Source organism: Balaenoptera borealis (assembly GCF_965194805.1).
Source record: "Balaenoptera borealis genome assembly, chromosome: 19".
In the NCBI taxonomy this organism is placed as follows: Eukaryota; Metazoa; Chordata; class Mammalia; order Artiodactyla; family Balaenopteridae; genus Balaenoptera; species Balaenoptera borealis.
Genome location: NC_138878.1, coordinates 35,212,875 through 35,233,729, shown reverse-complemented (window position 1 = coordinate 35,233,729; position 20,855 = coordinate 35,212,875). Strand labels below are relative to the sequence as shown.

Sequence of the window (20,855 nt, the reverse complement as noted above, 5' to 3'; positions counted from 1 at the left end):
TTTGTTTATAGGTATCTTTTGATTTCCTCTTTGATTTCTTCAGTGATCTCTTAGTTATTTAGTAGTGTATTGTTTAGCTTCCATGTGTTTGTATTTTTTACAAATTTTTTCCTGTAATCGATATCTAGTCTCATAGCGTTGTGGTTGGAAAAGATTCCTGATATGATTTCAATTTTTTTAAATTTACCAAGGCTTGATTTGTGACCCAAGATATGATCTATCCTGGAGAATGTTCCATGAGCACTTGAGAAGAAAGTGTATTCTGTTGTTTTTGGATGGAATGTCCTATAAATATCTACTAAGTCCATCTTGCTTAATGTATCATTTAAAGCTTGTGTTTCCTTATTTATTTTCAGTTTGGATGATCTGTCCATTGGTGAAAGTGGGGTGTTAAAGTCCCCTACTATGACTGTGTTACTGTCAATTTCCCCTCGTATGGCTGTTAGCACTTGACTTATGTATTGAGGTGCTCCTATATTGGTTGCGTAAATATTTACAATTGTTATATCTTATTCTTGGATTGACACCTTGATCATTATGTAGTGTCCTTCTTTGTCTCTTGTAACAGTCTTTATTTTAAAGTCTATTTTGTCTCATATGAGAATTGCTACTCCAGGTTTCTTTTGATTTCCATTTGCATGGAATATCTTTTTCCATCCCCTCACTTTCAGTCTGTATGTGTTCCTAGGTCTGAAGTGGGTCTCTTGTAGACAGCATATATATGGGTCTTGTTTTTGTATCCATTCAGCCAGTCTATGTCTTTTGGTTGGAGAATTTAATCAATTTACATTTAAGGTAATTATCGATATGTATGTTCCTATTACCATTTTCTTAATTGTTTTGGTTTGTTACTGTAGGTCTTTTCCTTCTCTTGTGTTTCCTGCCTAGAGAAGTTCCTTTAGCCTTTGTTGTAAAGCTGGTTTGGTGGTGCTGAATTCTCTTAGCTTTTGCTTGTCTGTAAAGGTTTTAATTTCTCCATCGAATCTGAATGAGATCCTTGTGAGGTAGAGTAATCTTGGTTGTAGGTTTTTCCCTTTCATCACTTTAAATATGTCCTGCCACTCCTTTCTGGCTTGCAGTTTCTGCTGAAAGATCAGCTGTTAACCTTATGGGGATTCCCTTGTGTGTTATTTGTTGCTCTTTCCTTGCTGCTTTTAATATTTTTTCTTTGTATTTAATTTTTGATAGTTTGAGTAATATGTCTTGGCGTGTTTCTCCTTGGATTTATCCTGTTTGGGACTCTGCACTTCCTGGACTTGGGTGGCTATTTCCTTTCCCATGTTAGGGAAGTTTTCAACTATAATCTCTTCAAATATTTTCTCCGTCCCTTTCTTTTTCTCTTCTTCTTCTGGGACCCCTATAATTTGAATGTTGGTGCATTTAATGCTGTTCCAGAGGTTTCTGAGACTGTCCTCAATTCTTTTCATTGCTTTTTCTTTATTCTGGTCTGCAGTAGTTATTTCCACTATTTTATCTTCCAGGTCTCTTATCCGTTCTTCTGCCTCAGTGTTTCTGCTATGGATTCCTTCTAGAGAATTTTTTATTTCATTTATTGTGTTGTTCATCATTGTTTGTTTGCTCTTTAGTTCTTGTAGGTCCTTGTTAAACGTTTCCTATATTTTCTCCATTCTATTTCCATGATTTTGGATCATCTTTACTATCATTACTCTGAATTCTTTTTCAGTTAGACTGCCTATTTCCTCTTCATTTGTTTGGTCTGGTGGGTTTTTGCCTTGCTCCTTCATCTGCTGCATATTTCTCTGTCTTCTCATTTTGTTTAACTTACTGTGTTTGGGGTGTCCTTTTTGCAGGCTGCAGGTTTTTAGTTCCCATTGCTTTTGATGTCTGCCCCCAGTGGGTAAGGTTGGTTCAGGGGCTTGTGTAGGCTTCCTGGTGGAGGGGACTGGTGCCTGTGTTTTGGTGGGTGGGGCTGGATCTTGTGTTTCCTGTGGGCAGGGCTGCGTTCGGTGGTGTGTTTTGGGGTGTCTGTGAACTTAGGATGGTTTTAGGCAGCCTCTCTGCTAATGGGTAGGGTTGTGTTCCTGTCTTGCTAGTTTGGTATGGGGTGTCCAGCACTGGAGCTTGCTGGCTGTTAGTGGAGCTGGGTGTTAGCGTTGAGACGGAGATCTCTGGGATAGCTCTCGCCGATTGATATTACGTGGGGTCAGGAGGTCTCTGGTGGTCCAGTGTACTGAACTCAGCTCTCCCACCTCAGAGGCTCAGGCCTGACACCAGGCCAGAGCACCAAGATCCTGTCAGCCACACGGCTCAGAAGAGTACGAGAGAAAAAGAAAGAAAATTTAAATAAATTAAAAAATAGATAGATAGATCGATCGATAAATTAATATTTAAAAATATTAAAATAAAAAAATTTTTTTAAAGTAATTTAAAAAAAAAGGAATAGAGCGACCAAACCAATAAACAAATCCACCCATGATATGAAGCGCTAAAAACTATACTGGGGTAAGCATAAAAATCAGAAACAAGTCAGTTGCAGACAGCAAACCCTAATTGTACAGTTGCTCCCAAAGTGCACCACCTGAATTTTGGGATGATTCGTTGTCTATTTAGGTATTCCATGGATGCAGGGTTCATCAAGTTGACTGTGGGGATTTAATCCGCTGCTCCTGAGGCTGCAGGGAGAAATTTCCCTTTTTCTTCTTTGTTCGCACAGCTCCTGGGCTTCAGCTTTGGTTTTGGTCCTGCCTCTGCATGTAGGTTGCCTGAGGGCATCTTTTCCCCTCCCAGACAGGAGGGCGTTAACGTAGCAGCTGATTAGGGGGCTCTGGCTCACTTAGGCTGAGGAGAGGGAGGGGTACGGAATGTGGGGTGAGCCTGTGGCGGCAGAGGCCAGCAGGATGTTGCAGCAGCCTGTGGTGCACCATGCGTTCTCCTGGGGAAGTTGTCCCTGGATCATGGGACCCTGGCAGTGGCGGGCTGCACAGGCTTCCGGTGGGGGGAGGTGTGGATAGTGACCTGTGCTTGCACACAGGCTTCTTGGTGGCTGCAGTAGCAGTGTTATCGTTTCATGCCCATCTCTGGTGTCTGCACTGATAGTCACGGCTTGTACCTGTCTCTGAAGCTTGTTTAGGTGGTGCTCTGAATCCCCTCTCCTCGCGCACCCTTAGGCAGTTCCAGACTTTTTCCCAGACTCCTTCTCATCTAGCTGTGGTGCGCTAGCCCCCTCAGGCTGTGTTCACGCAGCCAACCCCAGCCCTCTCCCTGAGGTCTGACCTCTGAAGCCGGAGCCTCAGCTCCCAGCCCCCACCCTTCCTGGGGGGTGAGCAGACAAGCCTCTCAGGCTGGTGAGTGCCGGTTGGCAGTGATCCTCTGTGTGGGACTCTCTCCGCTTTGCCCTCTGCACCCCGGTTGCTGTGCTCTCCTCCATGGCTCCGAAGCTTCCCCCCGCAACCCCCCGTCTCCACCAGTGAAAGGGCTTCCTAGTGTGTGGAAACTTCCTCCTTCACAGCTCCCTCCCTGAGGTGCAAGTTCCATCCCTATTCTTTTGTCTCTGTTTTTTCTTTTTTCTTTTGCCCTACCCAGGTACATGGGGAGTTTCTTGTCTTTGGGGAAGTCTGAGGTCTTCTGCCAACGTTCAGTAGGTGTTCTGTACGAGTTGTTCCACATGTAGATGTATTTTTGATGTATTTGTGGGGAGGAAGGTGATCTCCACGTCTTAGTCCTGCACCATCTTGAAGCGCCCCCAGGAATGCTTTTTCAAGAAATTCTTTCTACCAGTATTCCCTTAATGTTCCTTTGAAATGTATAAATAATTCCTTTCTAAATAGAATAATTTATATTCAAATGAAAAAATGAATGGGGCTGCAAACGAATTAGAAAGAATAATCTCTTAATTTGTTATAATAAACTTGTTTTTATGAAAGGAGTTCATTAGGCAAGGTGATGGAGAGGGAGATGAATTTTAAGTGGTCATGGCTATAGTTACTACACAGTAGTTTGCCAGGTGGGCAGAGGTTCTTCATCTATTACCTACTGTAATACTCCTTCACTGTATGTAATGTGACAATAATATAAAGTGACTGATTTTTATCCATGTCACCAGAAATGAGTGCTGCCCCCTTCAGAGGGCCAGTTGGGAAGGCTCTGCCCTAGCCTAAGGGTACTACCGTTGCCAAGAATATTTTGACCTCCTCTTTGGAGATGTTTTCAGGGCTTTTTGCACATTAATTTGAATGTCTGCCATGGTTCTAAAATGTCATCCTGTGAGGATGGATTTAATATTTTAGAAATGGTCAAAAGGTTCAGACTTACAAGTAATATATTGGTTTCAGTTAAACACCAGCAAGGGCCATAAAGGAACATAACTGAGTTTTTTCGTATGGCTAGAAAACTAATTCTCGAAAGAATTCCAAAGGAGACGTTCCAGATATCTTTGGTGTTTGGAAGTATTAGTAAAATAATAAAATATTCTCATGACTGAACAGCTTTGACGACCTATTTATCTGAAAGTTAAAAATTATGGTGTGTTGAGTAAAAAAAAAAAAATGGGTGGTCTTACAGACATGATGCACAAACTGGCAATCACAGCAGTGGGCCCTATTCCTGTCTCACACGAAGTTTATGATATTCTTTAGGGTTTTACACAGTATCTTAGAGTAAATACTTTATACTATATGCTCACCCTTTAAAATCCTTGTAATGTTATAGTAGCAAAATGTTTATGGATAAACATTAAATTTCAAATAAATATTAATGTTTAAAACCAGTTTTTTGTCTTTATGCTCCAAATAACCACTTGTCCAATGTGAGAAATAATGTAATGAATGTTGTAATGAATATATTTAAAATCCCTTGAATCAGATCTTTTAGTATTCAGTGGTAGATCATTGATGCATTGAGGTGGTAGTCTGTGTATCACACTTTAGGCTTCATTATGTTGAAAGAGTGATGTTCAGACTATTCTCTGTGTATCATAGACCTTTTCACTGGTTTTAGACACAGATATCACTATTGATTGATGTGTGAAGAAAGAAGCAAATTTTAGGGAAATCTGTGTAGTATTACTAGACAAATTAAGTTCAGTGTGGGATGATATTACAAAAAGTCTTCTGTAGCACTGTATTAGAATGTTGGTTTTTCTCCCTTTACATCATCCACAAAGATTCTAGTCTTAAAATAATTTTTAGTTTCTACCAAGAAATATTTTTAAATGAGTTGGTCACAGGGGGAAGATGGATTTTTTTTTCTCTTCAGTGATTTTGAATAGTAGATAATGGGCTTAATGTTTAAAATGGGGATTTCTTTGCTCTAAGCAATCACTCAGGGTTATAATTCTTCATTTAAGATGACACAGTATCTCATTTGTAAAGCTTCCACAGACTAATCCTATTAAAAATAGCTTCTTCTATGACTCTACTTATTTGCATACTGTATATTTATTGATTCATTTGAAGGTGTTAAATGTTGTTAAAAGAGAGATTATGTACACATTGTTGGCTAACATATAACGTATCCTGTCAAATTAGTTTTAAAGTAAAGAAGCTTTTCCCACATTTTTCACTGGGAATTTCTGAAAAGACTCAAATTTTCCTATCCTATTGGACAACTTTCTCTCTTTCTGCTTTGTAATCATTGTAGTTTTTGAAGGGAAAATTTGAGGAGGATACGGATTTGTTACATTTTAAATATTTATTTTTAAACTCCATAGGTCATCCTGTCATACCAAAGTACTACTCTGTGCCAGCTGATTTTGTAGAATATGAAAAAAGAAACCCTGGTAGTCAGAAGCGATTTCCTAGCAACTGTGGCCGTGATGGAAAACTGTTTCTTTGGGGACAAGCCCTTTATGTCATCGCAAAACTCCTGGGTAAGTGAAGAAGATTGGGAACAGTTTTTTTTCTTATTATCGAGTCTTTAGAAATAAGTATGTCTTTGTTGACATTGACATTCTTTTTGGGTTTGGGTGTTTCATGCTGTTAAGAAGTCTTGGGGGAGTTTCTTAGCATGGAAAAGTACATTAATACATCTATTGCACTGAATGATGATGGACGTTTCTGGGAAGAAGGTCAAATAGGTGTGGGTACCACTATGATCATTTGGGGCTGCATTCAGCTTAGTAGATAGGGTGCTAGCAGAAGGCTATGGAAACTTTGAGTCTCTTTTATAAATGGAATACAATTGTGATTTAGTATAACAAGCATGCTTGGTCATACCTCTAGTAAACCACTTGTCAAAAGGAATCAGATGTCTCAAAGTTCTCTTCTTTCCAATAAATACATGTTGGCAGTTTACTCAGTGAGGTGGAGGCATAATGGAGCCATTATTCATAATTCTTTGAAGAATTGTTTTTCAGCTTCTCCTAAAACTTCAGCTGAAGTATCTTTGGATACATTGAAATGAAGGTTAATTTAATGCACACAAAAAAGCATTATGCATCTTGCTGTACCATTCCTTGCTAAAATTTTTAATATTATTAGCATTTCCATCAAAAAGGTTATGATAATAGTCAGAATTCTTTTATGGCAAGCAGATTATGAAACAAGCTGACTGTAAATACTGTACCTGCACTAAAAGAACTGCTTACTGTGTGAAATACTGTTATTGTCTTTGTTGTTCTTAGTATTACTGCATAAAAGCTAAATTTGTTTGTGCTGTAAGAATAATTATCTTTGGTTCTTTTTACATTCCATTAGGGAAGAATATTTCAAAGTCCAGATTTCCAATTCAAGCTTTACACAAATGATATATAAGAGCAGACAGAAGCTATTCAAAGAAGAGAAGATAAAGTTAATGCTGTTTTCAGTTTGCTCATTTCCTAACTATATTTTCTGCGTCTCCATGTATACTTAATGCTAATTTAAGAACCTGTAGAAAATTTTCTTCTTTAAAGGGACAGCTCTTTGATAAGGAGTTGATATTATTTACGCAGGTTTTGCTTTAAGATTTTCCAAAAGAAAAAAATAACATACATAAGGTAGTTTTCTTAGAATCAAGCCAAGTTGTTAAGGTTGTCTCTGGTTAGAATTTTATTTCCATCTTATTAGCATGAATACAAAGAAGCCTTGTTGATAATCAGCTAAATAAAACATATTTTGGCAGAGGAGTGGTTAACCAAATCTAAGGACAAGAATTTTCACATCAGAATCTTAAGTTTCTGTATACTACACTTGGAAATGAATGAGCATGATGAAATTTTTCTTTGAGTCTGAGACTGAAAACTGGTACCTGGGATATGGGATTTGAGATCTAAACCTTCTTCATCCTGCTTTTTGCCGTATATCCAGCTTGGGGTTGATACAGCTAGAAAGATTGCTATTTGAATAAAGCCTCTGGATAAAATCAAGGCTAATGAATTGGGAATGCAGAATTGACCATATTCTACATAAGCAGATTGAGCTTTAAAAAAAAAAAAGATTGAATACAATATCAGTCAGTAACAAAACATTGGACCTTCCTTACTCCAAAATAAATGTATTGAATGTAGACAAATTTTGAGTGTAGGTAGCATTTTCTTATGTTAAGACTAGAGTGAACAGAAATAATCCAGGTCATGCCTTCATCTCTGTTTTATGACCGTTTTGAATAAGAAAGAGCCTTCAAAGAAACAGTTTCTCTTTTGCCTGCTGCACTTCTAAAAAGGCAGTAGAGGACATGAGTAGGTGTATTGCAGACTACGAAACCACATACTTATCTTCTGCTAGAAAAAGAGATGCTGCATATTAATTAGCACTCTGACCTAGCTGTGTGTCATCTGGTTAACAACTCACTGGTTAAAATGAATAAGGTCTCAGAAGACTGAATCATTTAGTTGCTCTTGACTATTGTATAACTGTCCCCCGCCCAAGAACCATCAAACTTCTATGGATGTTATTAAGATTCCACACACCACGTTTACTAACAAAGTCTTATTTATTCATTAAGGAGCCTCAGTTGGATATCTGCTTAACAACATTTTGTGGGCAATTAATTGGAATTACATGAGCATAATAGAACAGTAAATCTTGAAAAATATTCTGTAATATATGGCTTTCACTAATTAAGTCCAGTTTGTAATTGGTGGAATTTAATAATATTTTGCTCTATGTATGCCTTAGTGAATAATTATACGACAAAACTATGTGACTTTTATGTTAGAGCAAAAAGACTCAATATGCTGTTTCCTGGCCCAAGGCCTGAACTATCCATTGTGTTCTTAGAAAATAGTTAATTATTACAGTAATTTTTTTTCTTTAGAAAATTTAGACTTTTAGAAAATCAGTGTTTGCTATAAAATAGGTAAATAAATCATAAACAAGGAACTACCACGTGAAAAGGGCTTGCATGCTTATAGTACAACAGCAGTTGAAGACATTGCCCTCATTCTGGTCAGTGCCCCATAAAAAATGCTCCATCTCAGAAATCTCTTTTAGAATTTAGTGTTAGGAAACACTGTCTTCCCTCACTGAACTAGTTTTCTTCCTTGAAACTGCAAATACATTATTTTTATTGTAGAACAACTTTATTGAGGTAAAATTACATACATTTCACCGATTTAAAGTTTACAGTTCAATATTTTTTAGCGTATTCACAGAGTTGTGCAACTATAACCACAATCAATTTTAGAATATTGTCATCAACACCCCCCCAAAAAAAACCCTATACTCTTTAGCAGTCTCTCCCCACGTACCCCTAATCACTTCATCCTTCCCCCTAGCACTAGACAATCATTAATCTACTTTCTATTTCTGTAGATTTACCTATTCTGGACATTTTATATGCCTCAAATCATATAATGTATGGCCTTTATGACTCACTTTTTTCACTTAGCCTGTCTTCAAGTTTCATCCATGTATTAGCACTTTGTTCCCTTTTTTTTTTTTTTGTCTGCACCGCGCAGCATGTGGGGTCTTAGTTCCCCTACCAGGATCGAACCTGTGCCCCCTGCAGTGGAAGCGTGGAGTCCTAACCACTGGGCCGCTGGGGAATTCCTGCACTTCGTTCCTTTTTATGGCAAAATAACATTCCATTGTATGGATATACCACCTTTGATTTATCCATTCATCAGGTGATGGACATTTGGGTTGTTTCCACTTTTTGGCTATTATGAATAATGCTGCTCTAAACTTTCATGAACAAGTTATCATTTGACATATGTTTTCATTTCCCTTGGGTATATACCTAGGGGTGGAATTGCTGAGTCATATGGTAACTCTGTGTTTAACATTTGGAGCGCTTCTAGACTATTTTCCAAAGTAGCTGTGCCATTTTACCTTCCAACCAGGAGTGTATGAGGGTTCTAATTTCTTTACATCCTCTCCAACCCTTATTCTTGTCTGTTTTTTGATATTAGCCATCCTAATGGGTATGAGGTGTTACCTCATTGTGGTTTTGATAAGCATTCCCCAAATGACTAATGTTGTTGAGCATCTTTTCATGTGCTTATTGGTATATCTTCTTTGGAGAAATGTCTATTCAGATACTGTGGCCATTTTTAAATTGGGTTATTTGTCTTTTTATTGTTAAGTTACAAGAGTTCTTTATATATTCAAGATACAGGTCCCCTACAAGATATGTGATTTGCAAATATTTTCTCCCATTCTGTGGGCTGTCATTTTGCTTTCTTGATGGTGTCCTTTAAGACACAAAAGCTTATCGCTTTGGCAGAGTCCAATTTATCTCATTTTTTCTTTTGTTACTTATGTTTTCATGTAATTTTGTCTAATACATAGTCACAAAGATTTACTCTTATATTTTCTTCTAACAGTTTTATATTTTTAACTATTACATTTAACTTTTTAAATCTATTTTGCATTTATTTTTGTAGGTGGTGTGAAGAAGAGGTCCAGCTTCATTCTTTTGCCTTTGTATATTCACTTATCCCGGTACTTTGTGTGGGGGGGAAAACTATTCTTTTCCTTGTTGAATTGTTTTGGCATCCTTGTCAAAAACCAGTTGACCATAATGTAACAGTTTATTTCTGGACTGATCAGTGGATCAGTCTGTTCCACTGATCTCTGTCTTTATGCCAGAACCATGTTGTCTTAATTGCTGTAGCTTCTTCCTTTCAATCTGGATGCCTTTTATTACTTTTTCTTGCCAAATTTCTGTGACTGGAACCTCCTGTACAATGTTGAATAAAAGTGGCAAGAGTAGACATCATTGTCTTGACTCCTGATCTTTGGAGTAAAGCATTCCATCTTTTACCATTGAGTGTGACATTAGCCATGGGTTTTTCATAGATGCCCTTTTTCAGGATGAGGAAGTTCCTGTCTGTCCCTAATTTGTTGACTGCCTTTTATCATGAAAGGATGTTGAATTTGTCAAGTGTTTTCTGTGTCTGAGATGGTCACGTAGTTTTTATGTCCTTTGTTCAATTGATATGGTGTATTACAGTAACTGATTTGGGGAGGTTAAGCCATTCTTGCATTTGTGGGGTAAGTCCCATTTGGTCATGGTATATAATCATTTTTATATGTTACTGGATTTGGTTTGCTAGTATTTTTGTTGAGTAGTTTTGTGTCTATATTCAGAAAAGATTTTGATTTGTGATTTTCTTCCCTTGCGGTGTCTTTGATTTTGGTATTAAGGTAACACTGGCCTGTTAGAATGAGTTGAGAAGTGTGCCTCTATTATTTTTTGGAAAATTTTGTGAAAGATTGGTTTTAATTCTTCTTTAACTGTTTGGTAGAATTCATCAATGAAGTCCCATGGTCCTGAACATTTTTTGTGTGGAAAGTTTCAGTCACTACTTGTTACACATCTGTTCATATTTTCTATTCCTCTTTGAGTCAGTTTTGGTAATGTATGTATTTCTAGGACTTTGCCCATATCATCTAGGTTATCTAAATTGTTGGCATACATTTTTTCAGAGTATTCTCTTGTAATCCTTAAGGTTGGTAGTAATGTTCCTAGTTTCATTCCTGATTTAGTAATTTGAGTCTTCTTTCTTTATTTCTTGGTCAGGCTAGCTAAAGGTTTGTCAACTTTTGAGTTTTTCAAGAATCTACTTGGTTTCATTTATATTCTGTATTGTTTTTCTATACTCTATTTCATTAATTTCCACTCTTAATTTCCTTCCTCTTGCTTGCTTTTGATTTAGTTAGCTCTTTTTCATCTGCTGTCTTAATGTGGAATATAGATTATAGACTTGAGAATTTTCTGTTTTATTTATTTTTTAATTAATTAATTAATTTATTTATTTATTTATTTATTTATGGCTGCGTTGGGTCTTTGTTGCTGCGTGTGGGTTTTCTCTAGTTGCAGCAAGCAGGGGCTACTCTTCGTTGCAGTGTGCGGGCTTCTCATTGCAGTGGCTTCTCTTGTTGCGGAGCATGTGCTCTTGGTGCGCAGGCTTCAGTAGTTGTGGCACGTGGGCTCAGTAGTTGTGGTTCCCGGGCTCTAGAGCACAGGCTCAGTAGTTGTGGCACATGGGCTTAGTTGCTCTGTGTCATGTAGGATCTTCCCGGACCGGGGATCGAATCCATGTTCCCTGCATTGGCAGGCAGATTCTTAACCACTGCGCCACCAGGGAAGTCCCAAGAATTTTCTGTTTTAATATAAGCAATTACAGTTGTCAATTTCCCTCTGAGCATTGCTTTGCCTAAATCCCCTAAGTTTTGGTATGTTGTGTCTTCTTTTTCAATCATCTCATCAGAAAGTACATTAGAAAGTATTTTCTAATTTCCCTTTTCATTTCTTTTCTGACCCATTGGTTATTTAGGAGTGTGTTGTTTAATTTTAGTATGTTTGTGAATTTCTAAAACTTCTTTCTGTTAATTGATTTCTATTGTGGTTGAAATCAATTTCAATTGATTCTATTTGAATAGGATTCTATTCTATTTGAATAGGATTCTGTTTGAATTCTATTTCTAAATTCTGGTATTTCTTTCTATTGTGGTTGAAGTATATACTTTGTATGATTTAAATCCTTTTAAATTTACTGACACTTATTTTTATGGCCTAGCATATGAAAGATATTACATGCGCATTGAGAAGGATGTATATTCTGCTCTTGTTGGATGGAGTGTTCTATAAACATCTATTAGGTCTAGTTGGTTTACAGTTGTATAGATACATTTTTGATCATGTCATTTGCCTTTTTTTTTTCAGCTGATGGATTAATTAGTCCTAAAGACATTGATCCTGTTCAGCGTTATGTCCCACTACAGAATCAACGTAATGTGAGCATGAGGTTTTCCAATCAGGTAAAGAGATATATAAAGATATTTTATTTCATAACTTAGACTCATCCAGACACTTAACACTTAATTGAAGAAGAAATTTTATTCTGAATGGGTTTTTATTGTTCCTTCTAAGGGCAAAGCTTTTCTGTCTTCTGGTTAGTTAAGATTTACCTGTGGTCAAGGGCTATTTGTTAATGAGGAAGTATGAGTCAGACGTGTCCCACGAGATGTCTCACAGGTAAACATTTTCACCTTCGCAGTGGTTGTGTTTAAGGTGTCAAATGTCTTTGAGAAGACGCGGTATGTATGGGTGGCATGGGGACAGATGAGATGGCTCTATTACTGAAGGGAGTGGGGTTCCGTGAAAGGCCCCTCGCTTGATGTCTATCCAGTGCTGTGTCTCTGTGACAGGACTGAGTGACAGTTGTTCTTAGTACTTGGTAACATGTCGGGTGAAGAAATAGTTAAAATTTTTTTTTTTACATTTAGTAGCTATGGATTTAGACTGTGTTGTGTCAACAAAATAAGTGTTTGCAGGATCAGCAAGATTGATGTTGACTTGAGCAAACCCTCATGTATTAAATGATACCAGTAATGAGTACTGTTAAAATGAAACTGTAGTGTGGATTGTTGAAATTGCCTGAGGAGAAAGGGAATGAACCTGAGTGTGTGCCTGGGATTCCAAGCACACACTTATTAAATTTATTTAATAAGAATAGCATCAGCATTTACAGAAAATATGCTTACGAAATTGAAATGCTCCTTTTACTTTAAAAAATTATGTATAACACATACACACACACACAAACACACACATAACTGCTTGTTTTGACGAGAGAAAGGGAGAGCCAACCAGCCTCATTAGTATCATTAGTATCACACTGTTTCTCTGCTTCTTTTGCTGGTCCTCAAGAAAACATCTAGTTACTCTGAGTGGTTCATAGATGAGAAGCTTTTGGGAGATTTGTAAATAAATGTTAAGATTTTCTCAAGAACATAAGATGCCTATGTTAATATGTGATAGAAATTTTACACTGGCCTATTAGTTCCCATATAAGGCAGGGATTTGGCCTTTATCTATATTTGCCGCTCATCTCAGTGGAATATATTTACCAGTCAGTAAAGTGGAATATATTTAACTTCATGTTACCTAGTGCTGTGACTCTGAGCCATTTTAAGACTAGTGTGTATCACTTACATAGCATGTGTGATGCACTTCTAGGGTGATGAAATCTCAAGGCCTTTTCTTAGAATATAAAGTGACCTATTGGTCACAGGTTTGAGGTGTGGGGGCAGGAACCAGAGAACATCAAAGCACAGAGCTAACAAAATCAACCATTTAAACACTTACTTCATGCTTGACCCGTGTAAGGAGGGCTGTGGGTTATATGTAATTTTTGACATACAATATTCTTACAACTCTTTCTCTCCCACTCAAGAAGGCAGAGTACAAGTGAGTGAGAGTGAATTTTATAGAGAATTTACTCTAGGTATATTTTTTATATTGAAATCATTTTCTAATGTTGCTACTAAATTATGTGATGTACCTCCCAGGTAGAGTCACATCCTATCTAAGAGCCTTGCTCTAGGGTCAGGACAGGGGCTTCTCTCCTGCAGCCATGCTGGGATTACATCCATGCATTGTATATAGTTTCTGAGAAGGAAATGATAGGAAAAATTGGCAGCAGAAAATTGCTGGGAGGTGTTATTACCCCACCCTACTGACAGCTTGGTTGTGGTGGTATATAAAATGGTGAGGTGCCTTTTCCACTTTCTCAGCCATTTAAGCAGTAGCCAAGACCTGGCATGCCCATATCCATTGTTGGGGCTAGCTGGCTTGGCTTGGTGAAATACGGAAGTCAGACAGGGCCCTCTGCCTGAAATGCTGGTGTCCGTGCCCTCTCAATCATGATTGACCAGGTCAGATCTTGAAATTAACTGATCTGTGGGGATTGACCCTGTCAAATGTCAGAAAAAGTAAGTAGAATAGTAAAGTTCAGACATTTCCTGGAAACAAGAGAAATCCCTGACTTCGAAGGAAGTTGTATCCGAGGTCCCCAGGACTCACAGGACTCAGAAGCTGTTATACTCAACACTTACAGTTTATTACAAAAAAAGGAGAGAACATTCCAAGAAGCCGGAAAGCCCATCCTGAAAGCATGCCTTTCTTGGGAATTTTCAAGATTTAAACAACCCAGGCCTGCTGGGCCAGCTTATTCCTTCACAGAAGGGTTATGGCAGAAGGAAGTCTTCCGGAACCCAGAGAGCTGTGAGTGTGCCAGAACTGTAGAAAGGTCCACTCCTTCAAGTGTGCATGGGGCTATTGGCACATTGCAAATCCAAAACATTGAGGACTGAATTAGCAGCTGTTGATTTTCTTAACATTACCCTTAGCAAATTTATTTTTGGAAAAGGGAAGTACTTTTGTATCCGGGTTAAGGCTGAGGTTGGAAAAGGGTATCAGCTGGGATGACCCTCCTCACTACTCTCTCACTAGTCAGAAGTTACTGTTTTCTCTTGATGTTACTTGGAGAATAAAATTCCCTTTTATAAATAAAGTTTAGAGGAGTAGAAAGAAATGCATTGTTAGCAGTAGCAGATATACTTTATAGTATTGTGAGATTTTGACCAAGAGAAAACAAGAAAACTTTTGCAGACCTTAGAATGTATGTTCCTAGAGACCAGAGACCATATTTTATTCACTTTTGTAGCTTCAGTATCTGTCATAGTACCGTAACACCTGTTATATAGGAGGTTCTCAGGGTTTAACTTGAATGTTTGTTTGAGTGTGCTTGATGGTATATGTGGGAGGAAGGTATGTCATGGAAAATCGTGGACTTATGCAAATATCTCTAAATCTATTTCTCTAATTCTGACCTCTTTCCTAATATTTAAACTTGAATTTCCAACTACCTGGTGATCGTCTCTCCACAAATCTAGTCTTTAAAACCCAACATTTCTGGATGTATACATAACTCCGTCTCATTGAGTTGTATACATTATATATGTACAGCTTTTTATATGTAAATTATATCTCAATAAAGTGGTTTAAAAATTTTTTTAAATGAAACCCAACATTTCTAATGCCAAATTTATCTTCTCTCTTCAAAGTAGCTCTTTTCTCCATAGTCCCTACCTTGGATAAGGACCATCTTCAATACTCCTTTCTCATGCCAGTAGCTCTTACATGCAGGTGGTTATCCTATTGGCTCTGCCTTCAAAATAGCATCTACATTTGTCTCTTCATATTTATCCCCACTGCCATGTACCACTCAGACTTCATTACTACTCAATGGCATGGTTTTAACAATCTCTCTCTCTCTCTTCAGTCTCCCCTGTTTATTCTCTGTGCTTGAGAACACATGATCTTATAAAGTATGGATTCATTTATGTTGTTTCCTGAAAACCTTCCATTATGCTCTACTGCCTACAGGGTAGAGTCTAAATTCCATATCCTCATACAGTCACCTCATTTCTGTGTTTTTCACTTATATCTTGCAATTTCTCCAGATTTCTCCCAACCATCCCTGTACTATGATCTCAGCCAATTTGCTGACCTAATATCACAACTCACCCTCACCCACTCCCAGGCCTCCACTCTTAGTACAACCTTCATCCTGAAAGCCTGGCCTCTTTTTCAGACAGGATCCTTTAAAAGCCTATACAGTTTCTCTTCCTTTAACTACATATGAAAGTTACATAGATGCATTTTGTAAAAAGTGAAATAATATAGAGGAGATTACAATGCAATTACATTATGTTACATTTGGTAGTATTAACTAGTCTGTAATTTCCCAATTTCCAGAAAAGCCTTTCTTTTTTTTTTTAAACCAGATCTGTTTTCTAAATATTTGAATAATGTAAATGTAACCCTTAAAGAAAGTCATGAGGTAAAAGTGTATTGTGCTTAAAACTCCTTTAAATATTAAAAACCATATTAATATCAAGAAGTGGGAGACAGATCTAATAAATTATTATAAACCTATGCAGGGATTAAAAAGAATGTGGTAAATTGACATGAAACGACACAAGAAGTGGATTATAATAAACGCTCAGTAAACATAAAATAAAGGGTAGATCACAGAATGGTGGGTTAAGAATAATCATATTGTATAAAATAAGCTATTTATGAGTGCATGTTTTATCATACAAAACTGGCTAGTTCTGGGAAAGGGAGGAGGTGATCATAAAGACTGACTTTTTGAACTTTTATTCGTGTAATATACACTCTGTATCTTTTGTGCATGCTGTTGGTTTGTCATATACTGGTTTGCATTACTACTTTTTTAATAGACCATTTAAAATTATTGCAAAATATTCAAATATAAAATGCCAAGCAGTATAGTGAAAAAAAAAAAGTATATTGTGCTTATCCCAACTTCTACCATTTCATCGTTCTTTACTTTCTGAATGTCCCTGCCTTCTGTTGTCATTTTCTTTCTGCTCACATAGCTTTCTTTAGACATTATTTATGAGTAGGTCTTCTAGCAACAAATTTCTTAGTTTTCCTTTGTCTAATAATGTCTATTTCCTTTTCATTCGTGAAGGATACTTTCATTAGATACAGGATTCCTGATTGACAGTTGTTTTCTTTCAGCACTAAGCATGATTGTATACTTCTTCTGGCCTCCATAGTTTCAGACAAGAAGTCCCTTGCCAATTCAAATTTGTGTTCTTCTACAGATATTATGCCATTTCTCTTGGCCTAAGTCTCCTTATGCCACTGGGTGGATGGCCAGGAGATAACAAACTCAGCTGATGCAGGTGTATCGGCCCACTTGCTGGTTTCCCAGAGGTTGGGTAGTCTTGGCACTGCTGAGAAGCTGCTGCTGTAGGCTGCTCAGAATTCCATGCTGGTGCACTGGTTGTGGAGTGGGGGTTGGGATGGCCCTTGGAGCTTTACTGCTGCTATCCTAGATGAATTGAACCGCCCGCTAAAGCCTGATTTGTGGAGCAGGGGTCAAGACAGTTCACTGGGGCTTCTTTGCCGATGCTACAGTCGTGTTGGCCCATCAAGTGCCCTGGTTGTAAAGCAGAGGTTGGGTGGGCCCAGTAGGGTTTTGAAGGTGCTGCTGAAGGCAGATTGGCCAACTAGTACCTCAAGTAGAGGAACTAGGGTTGGATCTCCCCACTTGGTCGCTGTTGTGGTTCTTGTTTCCCAGTCCTTTGGCCAGAGAGAACAGACTTTTGTTGCTTTTGTGTTTATTTTTTTGTCTGTGCCTGATGGTTGTTTCAGGCTGCAGGCCTCTACAGTGCTCAGCCCAGTGTGTATGGGATCTTAGGAATCTCACCACATTGCCATTCTTCAAGTCCTGGGGTTGGTTCTTAGCCAGCCAAGTCTACTGCCTTCTTTCCAGCTCTCAGAGCCCTTGACTCATTATCCACTGAATTATTTCCAGGGTAAATAATTGTATTTAGAGCAGGAGGGAAAGCTGAGTCTGGGCTATCTTGTTCCTTCTTGCCCCTTTTTTTAATGGATAATTTATCTTCATAAGTCTTTCTATGAATAAAAATTAAGAGTTAAGATCTCTTCTGTTCCTTGAATAGTCTTTTTTTCTGTAATTTTTAAAAATAAGATTTGCTATCATTTATTGAACATTTATTTTTTAATAAAAGCTTTATTGAAATATAATTTACATCTGATACAATTCACTAATTTAAAGTGTACAATTCAATGGTTTTTAGTATATTCATCACAATAAATTTTAGAATATTTTCATGACGCCAGTCACTCTCCACTTTCTTCAACCTTTCTCTCTCTCCCTACCCCAGCCCTAGGCAACTACTAATCTACTTTCTGCCTATGGATTTTCCTGTTCTGGGTATATCATATAATGTGTGGTATTTTGTGACTAGATTTTTTCACTCCACATAATGTTTTCAAAGTTCATCAGTGTTGTAGTATGTATCAGTATTTCAGTCCTTTTATGGCGAAATACCATTTCGTTGTGTGTGTATACCACTTTATTTATCCATCCATCTGGTGATGGACATCTGGGTTGTTTCCACTTTTTGGCTATTGTGACTAATGCTGCCATGAAATTTTGTGTACAAGTTTTTGTGTGACATGTTTTCATTTTTCTTGGATATAATGGAATTGCTGAGTCATATGCTAATTTTGTGTTTAACATTTTGAAGGACTGCAGGCTGTTTTTCAAAGCGATTGCACCATTTTGCACTCCTACCAGCAATGTATGAGGGTTCCAGTTTCTCTACATTCTTGTCAACACTTGTTATTATCTGTCTTTTTGATTATAGCATTTTAGTGTATAAGAAGTGGTATATCATTGTGGTTTTGATTTGCATTGCCCTAGTTACTCTAGTTACTAAAGTCATTGAGCATCTATTCATATATTTTTGGGGATATGTATATGTATCTCTTTGGGCGAATGTCTTTTAAGATATTGTGGTCATTTTAAAATTGGGTTCTTTGTCTTTTTTATTATTGTGTTGTAATAGTTCTTTATGTGTTCTACATATGAGTTCCTTCTATTATTTTGAAATATTTCCTCCCATTTGGTGAAATATTATTCCAGTTTCTTGATGGTGTCATTTGAAGCACAGACAATTTGCATTTTGATGAAGTCTGATTTATCTTTTTTTTTTTTTCTTGCTGTGCTTTTGGTGTCATATCTAAGAAACCATTGTCTAATCCAGGGTCACAAAGATTTCTGCCTGTGTTTTCTTCTAATAATTTTATAGGTTTAGCTCTTACGTTTAGGCCTCTGATCCATTTTGAGTTAATTTTTGTACATGGTATGTGGTAGGCATTCAGCTCCATTCTTTGTATGCAGATACCCAGTTGTCAGAGCACCATTTGTTGAATTTCCTGAGTGATCTTTTTCTTTTTTATTATTGTGGTAATATATGCATTACATGATATTTATCATTTTAACCATTCATAAGTGCACAATTCAGTGGCATTAAATACATTTGCCATGTTGCATAACCATCACTGCTATCTATACCCAAAATGTTTTCATCATCCCCAGCAAAAACTCTGTACCCATTATACAATGACTCCCTCTACTCCCCTCCCTCCAGCTCCTGGTACCCTCTAGTCTACTTTCCGTCTTTATGAATTTGTCTATTCAGGGTACCTCATATAAGTGGAATCATGCAATATTTGCCTTTCTATGTCTGGCTTATTTCACTAAGCATAATACCCAAGGTAATTTTTGTGTTTTATTAACGTGGTGTTTCTCTTTCTTCCTGTCGGTTATTTTTCACATACCTGGTGATCCTCATTTGTTCAGTTGTGTATTACGTGATAAGATGGTCTGATTATTCTCAGTGTATTAAGTGGTCCCCTCCCCCTGTCCCCCAGCCCCAACAGGGAGTGAGGAAGACGTGATTGGGAGTTTTGTCTCTTGAGGATCCAGTGGGGAACAAACAAGACCCTCATTACCCTTGCCAAATGCCAGAATGTGAAGGGCTTTACTTTGAGGAAGCTATTGCCAACACTAAAAGCATTAACTCTCCCCAGCCAGTTTGTTCAGTATGTTAAGAGAAAAACCCTGTTTTATTGTTTTATTGCTGACTGTGGCTCCTTGTGTGGGACCTCAGGCCAGCCACTGTGGCCTTTATCAGTTCTGTGTCACATCCCACTTCTCCCGTCCAGTGTTTCTGCAAACGAAGTACCCTTCTGGGGCCCCTCTATTTGGTGAATCAACTCCCATACCTGTGGCAGCATTATGGTGATGCTCTAAGTGGTATAGTTTGGTTATATAGGCTTCCTCTGCTCTGCTTTCTTCATTAATGCACTTCTATTTGCCATCTTTTACACTAGAAATGTGCTGAAATATCTGATTTGATGCCCCTTTTTTCTTTTTCTCTTTATTGTTATGGCTTTAGTCTTTTTTGTTTATTTTTAGCATCTATATGGTCATTTCTGTGGGGTCTGGAGAGGAATGAGAATTGAGTGTATGTGCTAACGCCACTCTCTAGAACTAGGAGCCCAGGCCTCACTTACTATGCTTGAGTCTTCTCTCATTGTTTCTGTTAAATATCTTGTTCTCCAGCCACACTCTGTGCTTCTTCAGATCTTAGTTGATGAACCTAACACTGGGATTTGAGCAGGGTAGATGTTCACCGAACAGTTGTGATAGCTCCAAGTAGATGCAAACCAAGTAAATTAAATGCCAGAATTATTCAAATTGGTAAAGAAACATGTGAAGGAGAATAATTTATACCAAACTGTTATTTAATCTGTTCTTTAGTCTTGTAGATAGGGTAACAATGCCTGCTCCGCTTACCCCTATTTTCCTATGTCACGTTTGATTTGGAAAAGATAAATTATACAAAAGATCATATTATCTAATCATCTTATAAATCACTCCCTGTAAACAAGTCTTATGGGTTTAGAAGGCTGCTTTCCTATAACCCTTTGCATACACCATGTTGTAACACTTGTCATGCTATTGTAGTTGTTGGTTTACATGCCTGCCTCTCTGGCAGGGGTACTCAGAGTAGGGAATGTGTCTTATTCTTTTTTGCCTTCTGTCAGTCTAGTTTGGTATTTGACAGGGCTAGAGAAAGGAAGTGAGAAAAATAGAAAACCGCTATTGATTGTGCTTCTGATGATTATAGGCATTGTACGAACTGTTTTATATGTATTATTTCTGATTTTAACACTTTTCTGAAATAAATATTATTATACCCACTTTACAGATAGATAATGCAAGTCTCAGAGAGGTTTGGTAATTTTTCCAAGGTCACACAGTTGTCAAATGG

The 20,855-nt window shown here is 37.6% G+C and overlaps 1 protein-coding gene across 4 annotated transcripts in view; it reads left to right on the top strand.

Moving 5' to 3' along the window:
* Positions 1–20,855, top strand: part of PHKB (phosphorylase kinase regulatory subunit beta) — a 193,997-nt gene that overhangs the window by 101,710 nt on the left and 71,432 nt on the right. For all 4 annotated transcript variants that reach the window (XM_082366800.1, XM_082366799.1, XM_082366802.1 and 1 more), the window contains 2 exons: positions 5,669–5,827; positions 12,049–12,143. In XM_082366800.1, coding sequence (XP_082222926.1) covers positions 5,669–5,827; positions 12,049–12,143 — 254 coding nt within the window. The remainder of the gene's footprint in view (positions 1–5,668; positions 5,828–12,048; positions 12,144–20,855) is intronic.